This window comes from Sciurus vulgaris (genome assembly GCF_902686455.1).
Source record: "Sciurus vulgaris genome assembly, chromosome: 9".
Taxonomy (NCBI): Eukaryota; Metazoa; Chordata; class Mammalia; order Rodentia; family Sciuridae; genus Sciurus; species Sciurus vulgaris.
This window is the reverse complement of record NC_136469.1, coordinates 4,895,132-4,908,849: the sequence shown is the minus strand read 5'-3', so window position 1 is coordinate 4,908,849 and position 13,718 is coordinate 4,895,132. Positions and strand designations below refer to the sequence as shown.

The window sequence follows — 13,718 nt, the reverse complement described above, 5'->3', positions numbered from 1 at the left end:
GTTCAGCCCAGGACTCAGCTCTAGGAACACGCCCCGCACCCCCAGGTCTACACCCCCATCAAGGCCCTTTGGAGTCAGAGTCCAAGCCTGGCCCCGAGCCCCGAGTCCTCACTGAGCACCTGTCAACATCACGTCCGTGAACCCCGCACAAGCCAGAGCTGGAGTCCTGCCACACGCCTCCCTCTCATAAAAGTCATGCGTTTCTTTGAACGAGAGCTGCTGCCTTACTCTGTTATTATAGCGACAGATAGGTCTTGCCCCAGTTCCTAATTATACCAGGGTCTGCATAACAACACAAAAACCTCACAACTTTTGAGGGAGACTGTTTACATACTTCACTAGGAGCCAAATTCAAAGAAAATATTGCGGACATCAAGACCACAATGATGACATCACACAATGGTGACATCACACGATGAGAATATCACACGACAGTGACATCACATGACGCATGTGGAAAATCAAGTTCACATTCTGAAACAGTACCCGCTATAAAGCAGCTTTGCGACACAAATATTCATTCTGAAATGTACTACTTTCAGAGCAAATATTTGATAGATGTCACCTTACCAACTAATAGGTTTAGTGGCTTGATGGAGACACTCTAAGGCAAGTTTCTACCAATTATACTGTCTGTATAAACCAAGCCAAAGCCTGTCAAGGGAGAGCACTCCTGAACCAGAGAAACATGCATCGGTGACAACCACACAAAACCTGCACCAGGGTTTGGTGCCATGGGTTCAGATTGTCAGCAGCTGGTTCTCAAATGCAGGGATGATGGACAGTACCACTTAGCCACAGGGAGAGGGTGGGACTACAGTGGGGACTCACATGACCACAAGGTCTATGAGGTGGCCAGCTATGCAGGGGTTTTATCAGCGTAGAATCCAGAGGGCAGCAGAATATTCACCTTATCTACATGGAGTTTTAGGCCTGGATTCCTTATTCCAGGGCACATCAAGACTCTGATCAGGCCACATGAACGACTTATTGAAGGAAATGGAAGGTGGGTCAGGAAAACTTCCAAAACATCTGACCGTGTGAACGACTCCCGTGGTGCTCTCCAACATCTAAGTGCTTTTTAAAGAGACAACACAAGGGTCCCAGGGTGTCCACAGAACTAGATTCCTCGAGTCTTGCTGACAAATTTCAAAAACAACCCAAGAGAATCAGAAGAACTTTAAAAACACATAGATGTGCCCATCCTGAGAAACTGACATAAACAAAACCTCAGAGTAGGGAGTCACTGTGAATATTACAAAAAATAGCTCACTTTATAAAGTGATTCACTTGTGCTCTTGCTGACATAGAACTTGCATTACAAAATCTCGACTGATGTCCTTTGCAGGAAACACCTAGCTTATAATTTGAGGTCACCTGCATCTAGATATCTAGATTCCACAGCTCGAGGGAAAGAATGAAAATAGGTCTATGGAAAAAAAAAAAAAAAAAAAAAAAAAACAAATAAAATCACCATAACAGTACAGGCTAACAAATGAAGGCCTTGAGAGACAGTTTCATTAATTAATATATTTTCTGCATTATAGTTAACATATGTACTTTCTTCGTGTCACTTTATTTTCCGTTAAGTATTGATAGTTTGTTATATTCAGACAGGAGTACATTTCAACAGTCTTTTGCAATAAATATCATAAAATAATAGATTCGCATAATAAATATTCTTTACAATAAAAAAGTTTAACAGACTTTTGTCTTAAAAATAGTCAGAATTCAACTTTGTGATTTATACATAAAATATACAAAAAGCACCACAATTTGTGGTTAAGGCAATGAAAACACAGAAAAGTTTAGAATCACCCAGCTGCTAACTACCCAAGGGGCCCAAAGGAGCAACCGTAAAGGAGCCAAGACCACTCCAGGAAGCTCAGCTCTGTGATACCCACGGACAGCCAGCTATTGCCTGTCACCAAGAGCCCCCAGCAGAAACAAAGATTTGGTGAAGAGCATGGGGCGTGGAGGAGGGCGGCTGAGACCCTCACAGCCAGGAAAGCTGGGCAGGAACAGGGAGGTGCGTGATGTACCTCCATTGTGAGGATCCACTGTGAAGCCAACCTAAAATCACACAGAGGAGGAAATACCCCCACCCAGAACCCCAGCAGACTGAGGGAGGGGCAGAGCAGCCGGGCAGCGCTTGAAGGAAACTTTCACATCACGGCAACCATAGCTCCCCCCTTCAACTCACTGCATGCTAGGAAGACGCCCCTAACTGCAGACAGACTTGAGACACAACTTCTTCTGCAACCAACAGCTGTCCCTTTCAAAGCCGATTTCCCTGCACCCACCAAAGCCAGTCAGACAGCCATGGGTCACTGCAGTCTGGGGTGCATGTGTGGGAACACAGCTTTGGAGAGCCACTTGCAAAACAAAAAGGCCACCCAGAAGCCCTCGGCCCTGGGCACTCCAGCCACTGGTGGAAGTCAGGTGCAGTCTCCAACCCCTCTCAGCAAAGATCATCCACAAGAGAAGTGTAAACTCCATGAGTCAGACCTTGGGATAGGGGAGCAGAAGGCAGGAAACAGGGAAACCCCAAAGAAAAGAAGCTTGGCATCTACCAGGACCTGTCTCCACAGCCACAGCTTGAGAGCCGGATGCCCAGGAGGTGCCACCGTGCCAAAGATCATGAGGGCTTGCCCTGGGCCCCCGAGGGGCAGCCGTCCAGCTTGCAGTAGACAGTGTTGGAGTGCTTGCACCTGCAGCCCGGGCGGTGCACCCAGTCGTAACAGCCCCTGCAGAGCTTCAGGCACCCCTTGGCCGGGGGGTAACAGAGGAGGCAGGGCAGGAACAGCGACATGGCTCCCATGCACAGGTATCGCGAGCGGCAGTGGGACTGCGAGCAGGAGCACGGGTGGTCGGAGTAGGAGTCCCCCTCGTCGTCGTTGGAGCAGTGGTAGAAGATGCCCTTGACCAGGCACATGCAGGTCCCGTACTCCACCATGCTCTCGGCCGAGCACAGGCACTGCCGGTTGCAGGCCAGGCAGGACGGCAGGGCCCGCGGCGCCGTGCACTCGCCGCACTTGCACTTCCGGCATCGCTCACAGATGAACTTGTGCTGGGCCGGGTCCTCTTTCGAGGAACCCTTCATGTCATCCACAGCCAGTTGTTTGGGCTGGGTGCGCACCGCCCTTTCCAACCTCTGCGCAGGCCCGGGTCGGGCTGGGGGGGACCTTCCCAGCAGCCCCTGCTCGGAGGAGGCGCTGCTGCTGCTGCTGCTGCCAGAGCTGGCTGCGCTTCCAGTGCTGGTGGACCTGCTCAGAACCGGGCCCCGGGCATTGCTCGGCAGGCCCGCGAGCCCCGGGTGGCCGCAGGGCCTCTGGTCGTAGCTGTTATTCACAGTGACTGGTATGATCTCGTGCGTCCTCTCCTGCTTTTCTGGTCTGGGTGCGGTGCGAGGAATAGGTCTCTTCACCACGGAGGGCCCTTCGGTGTACTCATTGCTGCCTCGGATGGCCTTGATCTGGTCGAGGGACAAAATTGCAGCAGGCTGAATCTCTCTCTCATTGTCTGTCCTCTGACGGCCGTCCAAAGAAGGCTGCTGGGTCACAACTACCGAACTGCCACTGCCATGCTGATTTGGGGGATCCATGTGTAGTGATCTTGAATTCTGGCAATCAGTGGAAACCTGGCATGCATCTGAAATCCTAGAAAAAGGGGGGGAAATGGAAAAAAGAAAATAAATGGCAGGAAGCACTTATGGGGGGAGTCCTGTCAAGTCACAAACTGCCTAAACCATCTGGTAATGGTCTCCTGCATCAGCGGATACAACGATGCTGGGGTCCTGGCCAGCATCCGCTTGGAGAGGGGAGGACCATATCATAGGGGAACCTAGGCAGGAGACCCCATGCCATAAAACTCAGATGCTTTTCCAGCTTTAAAAGAGCAGAGTCAAGGGCTGGGGAGATAGCTCAGTCAGTAGAGTACTTGCCTTGCAAGCACAAGGCCCTGGGTTTGATCCTCAGCACAGCAAAAAAAAAAAAGGTAGAGTCAAGAGGAAGTAATGTCTTCCTGTTTGTGAATCTAACAAAAATTAAAATGAAATATGCCTTGGTGGGGAATACTGAGCACAAATTCAGCTCTCCCCTAGAGAAAGGTGAGTGTCAGTTCACTGGTGGTTTGCATGAAGGAAAACATCTACTACTTCTTAAAAATCAAGAATGACGGTTGGTGCCGAGGCCTTTTGTTAACTGTATGCTGTTAACAGGCTTTGGATTAAAGATGAGGAAATTAAGCAAGGCATTTTCCAAAAAGCTCAAGTTATTTCAAACTAAACTGGAATTCAGAATAAGTGGTCACATTTCGTAGAAATCAGGATTCAAAGGTCACCTCATTACTGATCTGTGAGATGCACAATAAAGGATAAGAAGCACAAGAGTTCTTGGTGTGTCACTCACAAACACACACGTACCACTCTGTCACTATTGTAACAGAGTATTCACATCAAGGGCTCAGTCACATAACAAGATAACTTTTATGCACAAGTGTCAGGCCTTCAAGCAGGGTGGGGAAATTATGGCTGTTTTAATTATCTGAATCTCCTTTAATTTAAAGATCTGTGTTTACATGACAGACCTTGATCTTTAAAAACACTGCCAACTCTGAACCAATGTGCTTCCTGTAATAAGTATATTAATATCTTGATCAAAATAAGCATGTTTCCAGACTAATAACATTTCTAATTTGTAATGTAATCTTAATAAAACAAACTACCAGATATAAAAACGTTTCCATTTTCAGTCAATGGTAAACTATTTTTCACACGAATTTTTTCCAAAGTCCACAGATGCAATCCAAATCAAGATCGAAAGAAGAAGAAAAAAAAAAAAAATGCTCGTTCTCACTTCTACCCCATCCTAAGGCATAAAGCAGAAAGTCATCCCCGGCCCTGGACGATCCTCCGCGCTCACTTCCCGGGTTCCCACCACCTCCACCTTCCCTGCACGCCAAGAGAAACACGTTCAAACCCGGGTTTGGTCCCGCGTCTCTGAGGATCGACACACGCCGAAGCTCGGCCCTCGGAAAGCAAAGGGCATTTTAAAACCGGCTGCACGCGGAAGGAGCGCTGCGAGCCGCCTCGCCAGCACTGGGTCCGCGCGCACTCCGGGGGTTGGGGCCGGGCAGGGAGGCAGGGAGGCAGGGAGGCTCGCCCTCCGACGCGGGAACCCATACCTCCTCGAATGGCCGCACCGCGCCGGGCTCCCCCCGGGTCCGGAGCGCCGGCCGCGTCCCCACGCCCGAGACCCGCTTCCCGGGCGGGCGGCGCCGCCACCCTGCCAGTCCCCGGGCGCGCGCCCTCTGCGCTCCTCCGCGGGCAGCGCGAATAAATAGCCGCGGCCGAGGAGGGAGAGGAAAAAGTTATGAATGAAAACAAGCGCCGGGGGGTGGGGGCGAGGGCCCCGCCTCGGGAGGCGGCCGCGGCTTTTAAAGTGGCAGCGCCCTCTCCCGCCTCGCCCGCGCCGCGCGCAGCACCCGGACCGCCAGGGCCGCGGCGCGCTCTGGTGCGCCCCGACACGCGAGGCGCTCGATGCGGGCGCCGCCCTGCGCCCGGCCCCGCAGCCCCGAGGTGTCCGCCCGCCCGCCCCGGCCCGTCCCGCACCTGCCGCACACTCACCCAGGCCGGAGCGGCGGCGGGGGCCCTCGCCGTGCGGCCCGGCCCGGGTCCCGGTGCGGGCGGAGGGCGGCGCCGCATCAACCGTGGCGGAGAGGACGCGGGGGCATCGCCAGAGCCGCGGCGCGCAGGCCCGCCCCTGCCGCCCCGCCGAGCGCCCCGCGGCCCCCTTCCGGCTGCCGCGCGCGGCTCTGCCGCGACCTCTCCCGGCTCGCGTGCGCCCGGCGGCTCAGCTGCATCCACCTGGGGCTCCGCGCCTGCAGCCCCTTCCGAGAACCAGCTTAGGAAGTCCCTTCGCCCGGGCTCTCCGAGCCTCGGGAACGCGAGCTGGGCGCGGGGAGGAGGCGTGCGCGCGGGGCGCCGCTCGGCTCCCTCGGCTCCCCGCGAGGCCGGCGGGCAAGGGCGGCTTCTGCCGAGAGGATCCACGTCGCGGGCGCCGGTGGGGGAGGGGCTTCCACCCGCTTTCGCGGGGCGAAAGGAGCAAGTCCGGGTGCTTCTCAGAGCGAGGCAGGCGGACGTCGTCCTGGTCCCCGCGCAGGCCGAGGCGCTCTGCCGATCCCGCACGCTGGGCAGTGGACACCGCGTCCCGGGAGCCGCGGTCCGGACAGGTCGGACTCTCCTAGGCAGCGCTCACTTCCAGTCCTCCGCCCCCGCGGTTCCACGGCGAAACGCCTGCCACAGAAGATCACAGAGAAACACATGAGTCTCCCTTCTCTCCGGGCCCTGGGACGCGCCGCGCGCCCGCCGCCGGCCAGCTCGCCCGCGCCCGCAGCCCTGCCATGTGCCCGCGCCCAGTGATTGACAGGCCGGCGCCGTCGCGTGTCAGCAGCGAGCCTGAGTAACATGCAGCCTTGCACGTTTTGCTGAAGTGCTTTTACCCCTTGGAATGCCCAGGAGTTCAAGCAAAGCCAAGCAGCGCCGGCGCGCTGGAAATCAGCACGCAGAAAGAAATTCAGGTTTAGAAGCACGGCTTCGCTCGGATTCGGTCGCCAACAAAGCCTCCACAGACCCGCACTGGGTCCAGCCCCGCTCCGGCATAAACGGCCTGCCTCACACATCCGACAGTCCCGGAGTTTAAACTGGTTGCTGTTCGGTTAGGGGGAGCGAAAGGGACCCTGCTTTTTCTTTTAGCGGTAGACTTTAAGAGCGTTCAGTAGTGGGAACGCTGCTGGTGTTTTGAAATGCAGCCAGTAATCTCAGCTCTAGAGCAAGTTCAAAGAAACGTTCGCTTCCTTGCAAAAACCGACATTTCTCACCTTATCTTTCCTAAAATGTCTACGAAGGAAAGGAAGGAAACAGTTCTTACCTAATGCAAAGATTGGAAATTGCTTTTCAGGCACATTTACAGCGACTGCAGCTGTTCCTTATCCGGGCAGGGAGCTCGGTCCGCTGCTCTTGCTCTGCAAACCACTGTGTGCCTTACAGAGCGATCCCACTCCGGCTCCGCAGAATTTCAGCTCCTCGCGGCCACCTCCACCTCCACTCCAAGACACGCCCCCAGTGATATCATGTGCCAATCACACCGGCTGCCCGAAAACCTGGAACAGGATTTCCTTCCCTTTCGGTTTGCTCGTCGTTTGTGTGTCCCATTTTGGAAACGTCAACTTACAGACTCGTGTAATAAGCATCCTTCCCAAATTGGAGATTGGCTCTAAAAATTCCTGCAAATACAATCTGTCATGAAGGAACACATTCGAATTTAGTTATCAATCTCTATAGTTATCCATCTCCAATTTAAAAGGATTGGTGAATTCCACCCTTGATGTTGAATTAGAAAATAATTGTAAAATAAGAATTTTTTTTAAAAAAGATGAAAAAAACTATGTCAAGCCATCATTTTGGAACAACTAGGGAGAAAAAAGTGTATTGATATTTAAAAGATGATAATATAACATCATAGTTCCTGACTAAATCAAAGTTGAGAGAAGTGAAATCTGAAGGTTCAGAAAGTGGTGCTTCCTTTGGCAAATGTACCATAATTATATGTAAACAAGGGGTAAATTCCAGCTGTGAGTTTTTAAATAATTACTCTATCTTGGCTTGTGATAATATTTCCCAAAAGTCAATCAGATGGAAAAAAAAGATCCTAAATTCCTTCTATTTTGTAATATGTTTATATAATTTTGCAAAAGAAAAAAAACCCTATTTTTTAAAAATCAGCTAAAGGACAATTAATTTAAATAGAAACAATTCACCAATTTTATAATTCTTAACAACATACAATGTGTCACTGAAAAAAAAAATCCCTAGTGAGTAGGAAACATGCTTTTTGCTTTTTTAAAACTGGGATTTTGGATATTTATTATCAAAACCACACAGTTCATGCTGCAGTGAAGATAACTATAAGTGAAATTTAAGGTTTTTAAAAGATATCTAAAACCCAAGAACATAGTAGAAAGGAAACATTTTCCCAGGTACCATGTATCAGGAATAGCATAAAGTCCATTTATCAAAGCAAACAAAAACAAAACTCTAGAATCTAAATCTATGTAGATTTCAGTATGGATATTTCCATTTCAAAGTAATTTTTTAAATCTCCTTCTTTATAATAGCAAGTGATTCTGTCAAAACTCCACCCCCCCAATACTGAATTTCCAAATATTTGAACACTTCCAAAAATTAAAGTCATGTTTAGAACTGCTTCCAAGGAACCCAGGGCATTGCTACGGACACCAACAAAACTCACTAGAAAATAATGGAACAAGAATGAGCCAAGGAGCTACATGGGTGTCCTTAATGTTGCAAATTGTATTAAAGTAGTCTAAAACATAAAATTGATTTTATTGTATATATTTTGTCTTTTTCATAGATTTCATTTGATTTGGGGAATTCTTGTGAATGAATTTGGAAGAGTCAAATCAGAAATAGAACATCACATGAGTATCTTATTTGGTTCTTTGAAATTGTCTTCTCAGCATCACCATAGTTGTGGGATGAGAGGGTCAGTTCACCAATATAAAACCAGGAGAGGGAGCGCTGAACATTCTGATCCCATCAATCCTACAAAAATGTATTTGACAGATTTCTACTGCAGTACACTTTAAACTATGTCAACTAGAGATGCATTAAAACAATACTCGTGATTGTTTTTAAATTCTAATAACAATTTGTGTTATTTTATCTAAAACATTGCCACTGTGGGTCATGTTCTACTTAGAAATCAAATATACTGTATGAAATTGACCAATGACCCTTTGCATCACTTAGCTCCAAAATGTATTAATGTTTTTCTCTATTACATCACAAATAAATACAAGAATAACCTTGCCACCTTGGATCAAGAAGACATTTGATGAAACCTTCCTTTCCTTTTGATTGTCTATGACTCTAAGCCTTTGTAGAAATCTAGTTTTAGTTTAAAATAGATGTTTTTCTTTATTTAGTAAGTTTAAGGACAGTGTGCCTTGCTAGAAATGGACAACCAATATAAGATTTTTGTGGAAAGGAAAAGCAATGTAAATACCAATGCGGAAATCTTACAGCAATTTTTAGTTCACTGTATCCAAATATGTCTAAATGAAGTAGAACAGCATCTGCAACTTGCTCTTGTCACGTGCAAACTGGTTAGCCATCTCTTCTCACTTGACTTTTGAAAAACAGTAAAAAGTGCAAATAAAAGGTCTGGTATCTCATTACAACTGCTAGAAATTAAAAAAATATATATATATCAAACATTCGGGTACTCAAAGACTTTCCTTATTCATTTATTTTATTTCCCAAAATAAAAACAGCAGCAACTGTCATGTATCCCACACTTTTGAAAAATCATCCCTTACCCAATGCTTCTGTGAAGTCATAGTAGATTGTATTATTACTAATACAACTTACATTATTACTAGTAAAATTCATTGTTATTATTCACTTATAACCTTTTTTCTTATTGAGAGACACACACACAATAGTCACAGAAGTTGAGCTGTTAGTACATAACAACGTAGTAAATCAACAAAGAACCAGAAATGGTGACTAAATTCCCTCCACTTCCCTTTTAGGGCAATAGTCACTATATTATTCTACTTCCCAAGAAAAGCTGGCGAGGCCGAGTCATGTTATTTTCAGTTTCCTTTTGTAAACAATCTTTGCAGTTGACAGAAATAGACTAACCTATTCTGTGAATTTTCCATAAACATTCCCTGGTTTTCTGAGCATCCTCCTCGTCCTCTGGGCTCTCTGCAGGTCTACTGCCGGTGTTGGCTTCAGTTCTGGAAGTGGGCAATTCCTCCAGGAAGTTACCCTGGAGGGTTCCTGACTTCTGCCATTGTCACTCCACAGCAAACTGTACTTTGTCACAAGTCATTGTTTCCCTGCGAGCTGTAAGTAAAGCAAGCAGAGCCCACGGAGTGCCCTTCCCCCAAGGCCTTCTCCCCTCACAGGAAGTCAAGGGCAGGCAGCCCTCTCCCTGGGTACCAGGTTCACTAAGGCCAGGCACAGATCAGCACTCAGTTCTTACCTGGCCAGTTGTGTCCTAGGTGCTGCCCTCCCCTCTCCTCTTCCAGGTACAGGTTCCCTTCTGAGCCGGGGCTGGTTCTTCATTTCTGTAAGAAAAGATTAGCCATCTCTCCTGCTGATCTGGCATTCGAAGTGAGGGGTGGAACGGCCCTTGCAAGGAGCACCTGGATCTTTGATTCTGGTCAGCGCACGTCACTAATCGCCCACTTCCGAAACTGCCTACTGCTGTCCTGTCTTCAGAGCCAGACGCAGAACTGGGTTCATTGAAACCTGCAATCGCCTCCCAAGATAGAGCCGTAAAAAATAAGATTGTGTTTTCATTAAAACGTCTCCCGGGGCTTGTCTACTTTAATCTGCATTTCCCATTAAAATAACCTATGCCAAAACCCGCGGTTCATCCTTTATTTGTGAAAAAAGAAAAAGGAGCCCAATAAAACAGCTATCAGCAGGCCCTTAGGATGCCTGACCCTGAAGAAGGAAGGCCCCCGGCTCACCCGAGAGGCTTCACTCCAGTTTTCCTTAATCCGTAATGTTCTTGGAGTATTTTAAATAATCCCGTTTATAAAAGCCTTCCACTGGTCCGTAATAATCGAGGGTGCATGCTGAAGACGGAGCGGTGGCGGTACCCGCTGTGGGTGGTGGATGCAGGTCAGCTCGTGTGCAGTGGCACAGTCAGCACAGCACAGGAGGCGCCAAGAGTGCCACCTCCGAGCTAGCTGGGGACCCGACTCGGCTTCTCTGGGCTCTTTCTCGCCGATTACCTGAAGTTAATAGTCATTCATTTCCCCAGAGCAGTGCTACTGAGGGACCCAAACGTCCCCACGCGCCCCTGCGCTGGACCGCTCTACTTGCGGTTAGCGACCCTTGCCTGGAAGCCGCTGTCCACGGAGAAGCCTTTCAGGCCGCCCGGCCCCAGCTGCCTTCCTGCACAAGCAGCCTATTTGCCTTACCGCTTTTCCAAGTTAAATTGGTTTCATTTTTGTTTTTCTAAGGCTGAGACCGCTTGGCTTTAAATGATTGTGTTGTCATGTGTATGAGCGGGTGTGCGTGGCACAGGAATTTGGAGCAGCTGTCTACTAATCATTTCAGATGAAGCGAATGTCACCTTCAGGTGGGTCTCCATCACTTAACATTCATCTGCAACTTTTCGTCATTGACATTCTACTTCCAGTTAGGATAAGTTAAGATCATTGCAAATATCAAAACCCCTTTATAAAATTTTTAAACTGTGATCATTAAAAGTAAAAAAAAGCAAATACATATTTTAAAAGTGACTGCATAACATTTAAAACGTTGAAATTAAAAAGTACTACACAGATGGTGCTCCTACACATTTTCAAAAAGCATATTTATTGCTCTTTTTCACAATCTCCTAGAATCTCAGTTTTGAGCCTCCATAAAGATAGCAGTTTCAGTAGCAAAATTACCAAAGTATCCTATGAGTCTTAATGTTTCTGTATTAATATTTTAATTGTTGGCAGATGTTATTTCCTATAGCCAATGCGTTGCAACAAACAGAAAAACCTGTGAAGCGCCACCTATTGTTGAGAATAAGTCATTTCAAATTTCAATCCGAATGAGAAAACTGGGCAGCCTAGGAATGGGAAATTCACAGCGATCAGCGTTTGGCATCCTTTCCTTCTGTTTTACAACACTACCAATCTGGAGTGTGGATTTAAAAAAAAAAAAAAAAAAAAAATTGGAAGTTACCTTGATTGCCTTTCGAAGAATCCAAGTTACATTATTGGTGGAGACGGGAGGGGCTTCCCCGCCCAGTGTGGCCTTCAGAGAAGGTCTGCACTTAGCCCAGTCAGGTCACAACGGTATGAAGCGTTCTTTAAGATCCTGTGTTGTGAATATCAGCTGGGCTTATATCACATCCTTTTGAAAAAATAATCTTATATTGTATATCCATATGTGGGAGATTGTGCGTATTGTGAACGATGCCAGTGTCGGAAAGATCCTCCTTATAGAAGATGGATCTGGGTTTTATGGGCCTGTGAGTCAACAGAAGCTGGGTGCATTGAGTGATATGAGTGCTTAGGCTGAGTGACAACTGGGGAACTGATGACATATAAATAACAACACCGATTTTTTTTATTTTGGTTGCTAATAATCTGATTGAAAGCCTTTGCAAACCAAGAAGTTTAAAAATAATCTAGCAATGGCAGAATCACTGAAGTAAACCTATCACCTCTTAAAGTTGTACTTTGAAGGACGTGGTTTCAATTGGGGTGCATCAGTTTCGGTATCCATTTGTTTAAGAACCTGTTTTGCATTTTTTAATTTACAGGTTTACGTGCATGAAGTGAGATGACCAGCCACACCAGGGAGGGCACAGAGGGGGCTGTGAAGGATGGGGAGAGGTTTGGGGGCCCAGAGCAGCAGGAAAGGGCAGAGGTCAAAGAGGAGGCTGAAGCTGCTCCCTCCGGACCCTGTAGCTCACAGGAAGAGCAGAGTGTGTTCGAAGGCACAGGAGATGCTGTGGCTGGTGGTCACCTGTGCAGAGCATTGAAAGATCTGCTAGGTCACATGTCAAAAGCAGCTGTAGGGAGAATTAGCAGGGAGGCGGGATAATTATTTGTTAGTACAGAATATAAATTATATATTGCTACAAAACATAAGGTACTAATTGTTACAGGAAGAAGTATTTGAGCTCTATTCTAGAACATCTTGGATTCATAGAACAGGAAAAGAAAAAGACAGCCCCTTCCAGTGGATGGCATGAGGGGAGGCCAGGAGTCGGAGGCCGGCCTCCATCACACCCAGGTCAGGTCTGTTTAAGCAGCTGGTGTGATGGAGGGAAGGTTCCTCTGTAAAGCCTCAGCTGTCCCAGGTGGGCAAGCCAGCCCAGGACATATAGCAGAGCCGCATCCATGCCACAGTGAGGATCCCAGGGACGGGAGCTGCCTGGCGAGGGCTTCCTTGCAAACCTGCCTGGTCCTGCCATCGCTGCACCAGGAGGCTGGAGGGGGTTGGGGACAAGGACAGCGGTCCAAGTGGCAGGCAGGGGGCTCTGGAGCAGCAGTGGCGGCAGCCGGCAGGAGGAAAGGCTCGGTTTACATGACTGGATGGTGGTTCCTGTCCCGTCAGCAATGGTGCAGTGGCAGAGGGCCGAGGTCTTGCCACGGACTGTCACCAGACCCTAAGACTGCAAGCCACCTGATGTGGTCAGGCACACTGAGGACACCGGCCTCGGGAAGAAACCAGTCACACAGGACTCGGACACAGGAAGTTAGGGGATTTACTCAGTGACGCGGATCTGCAGAGCCAAAGGGGGTCCGCTCCTCAGAACGGCTGGTCTCCCTTCAGTTCAGCCACGAAGGAAACAGGGAAGAAAGGCTTTGAGGGAGACAGGTGACCCTAAGAGGTCACTACTATTACAAGGAGCTGGAGTTGAATGTGTTAGTTGCTCTATCATGTAGATATCATGTTCCACTGGAGAGCTAACCAAGTAGGGCATCAAAATGACCACTGAAAAGTCCCCCCAGTCAGGAGAATGTGTAGACCCTAGAAAACCCGAACCCAGGAAAGAACTCAAATACGACATTTTCAGAAAACAGAGACCAAATATTTATATGGTGGTGGCTGAACCACGGACTTCCTTCTCCTTCAAGGTCACTTTGGCTCGTACTGCCACGTAATG

The 13,718-nt window shown here is 48.3% G+C and overlaps 1 protein-coding gene across 3 annotated transcripts; it reads right to left on the bottom strand.

Annotated features, from left to right (window-relative positions):
- Positions 1 to 1,510: 1,510 nt before the first annotated feature.
- SPRY1 (sprouty RTK signaling antagonist 1) lies at positions 1,511 to 7,288 on the bottom strand. 3 transcript variants are annotated; one of them, XM_079153524.1, is made up of 3 exons: positions 6,930 to 7,286; positions 5,627 to 6,295; positions 1,511 to 3,659 (listed from the first exon to the last, which is right to left on the bottom strand). In XM_079153524.1, the coding sequence occupies exon 3, from the start codon at positions 3,602 to 3,604 to the stop codon at positions 2,639 to 2,641; it is 966 nt and encodes a 321-aa protein (XP_079009650.1). In that variant the 5' UTR covers positions 3,605 to 3,659; positions 5,627 to 6,295; positions 6,930 to 7,286; the 3' UTR covers positions 1,511 to 2,638. The 3 variants fall into 3 exon arrangements, with proteins under 3 accessions (XP_079009650.1, XP_079009651.1, XP_079009652.1); XM_079153525.1 differs by lacking the exon at positions 5,627 to 6,295 and having other exon boundaries at positions 6,930 to 7,288; XM_079153526.1 differs by lacking the exons at positions 5,627 to 6,295; positions 6,930 to 7,286 and adding an exon at positions 5,185 to 5,304.
- Positions 7,289 to 13,718: the final 6,430 nt, after the last annotated feature.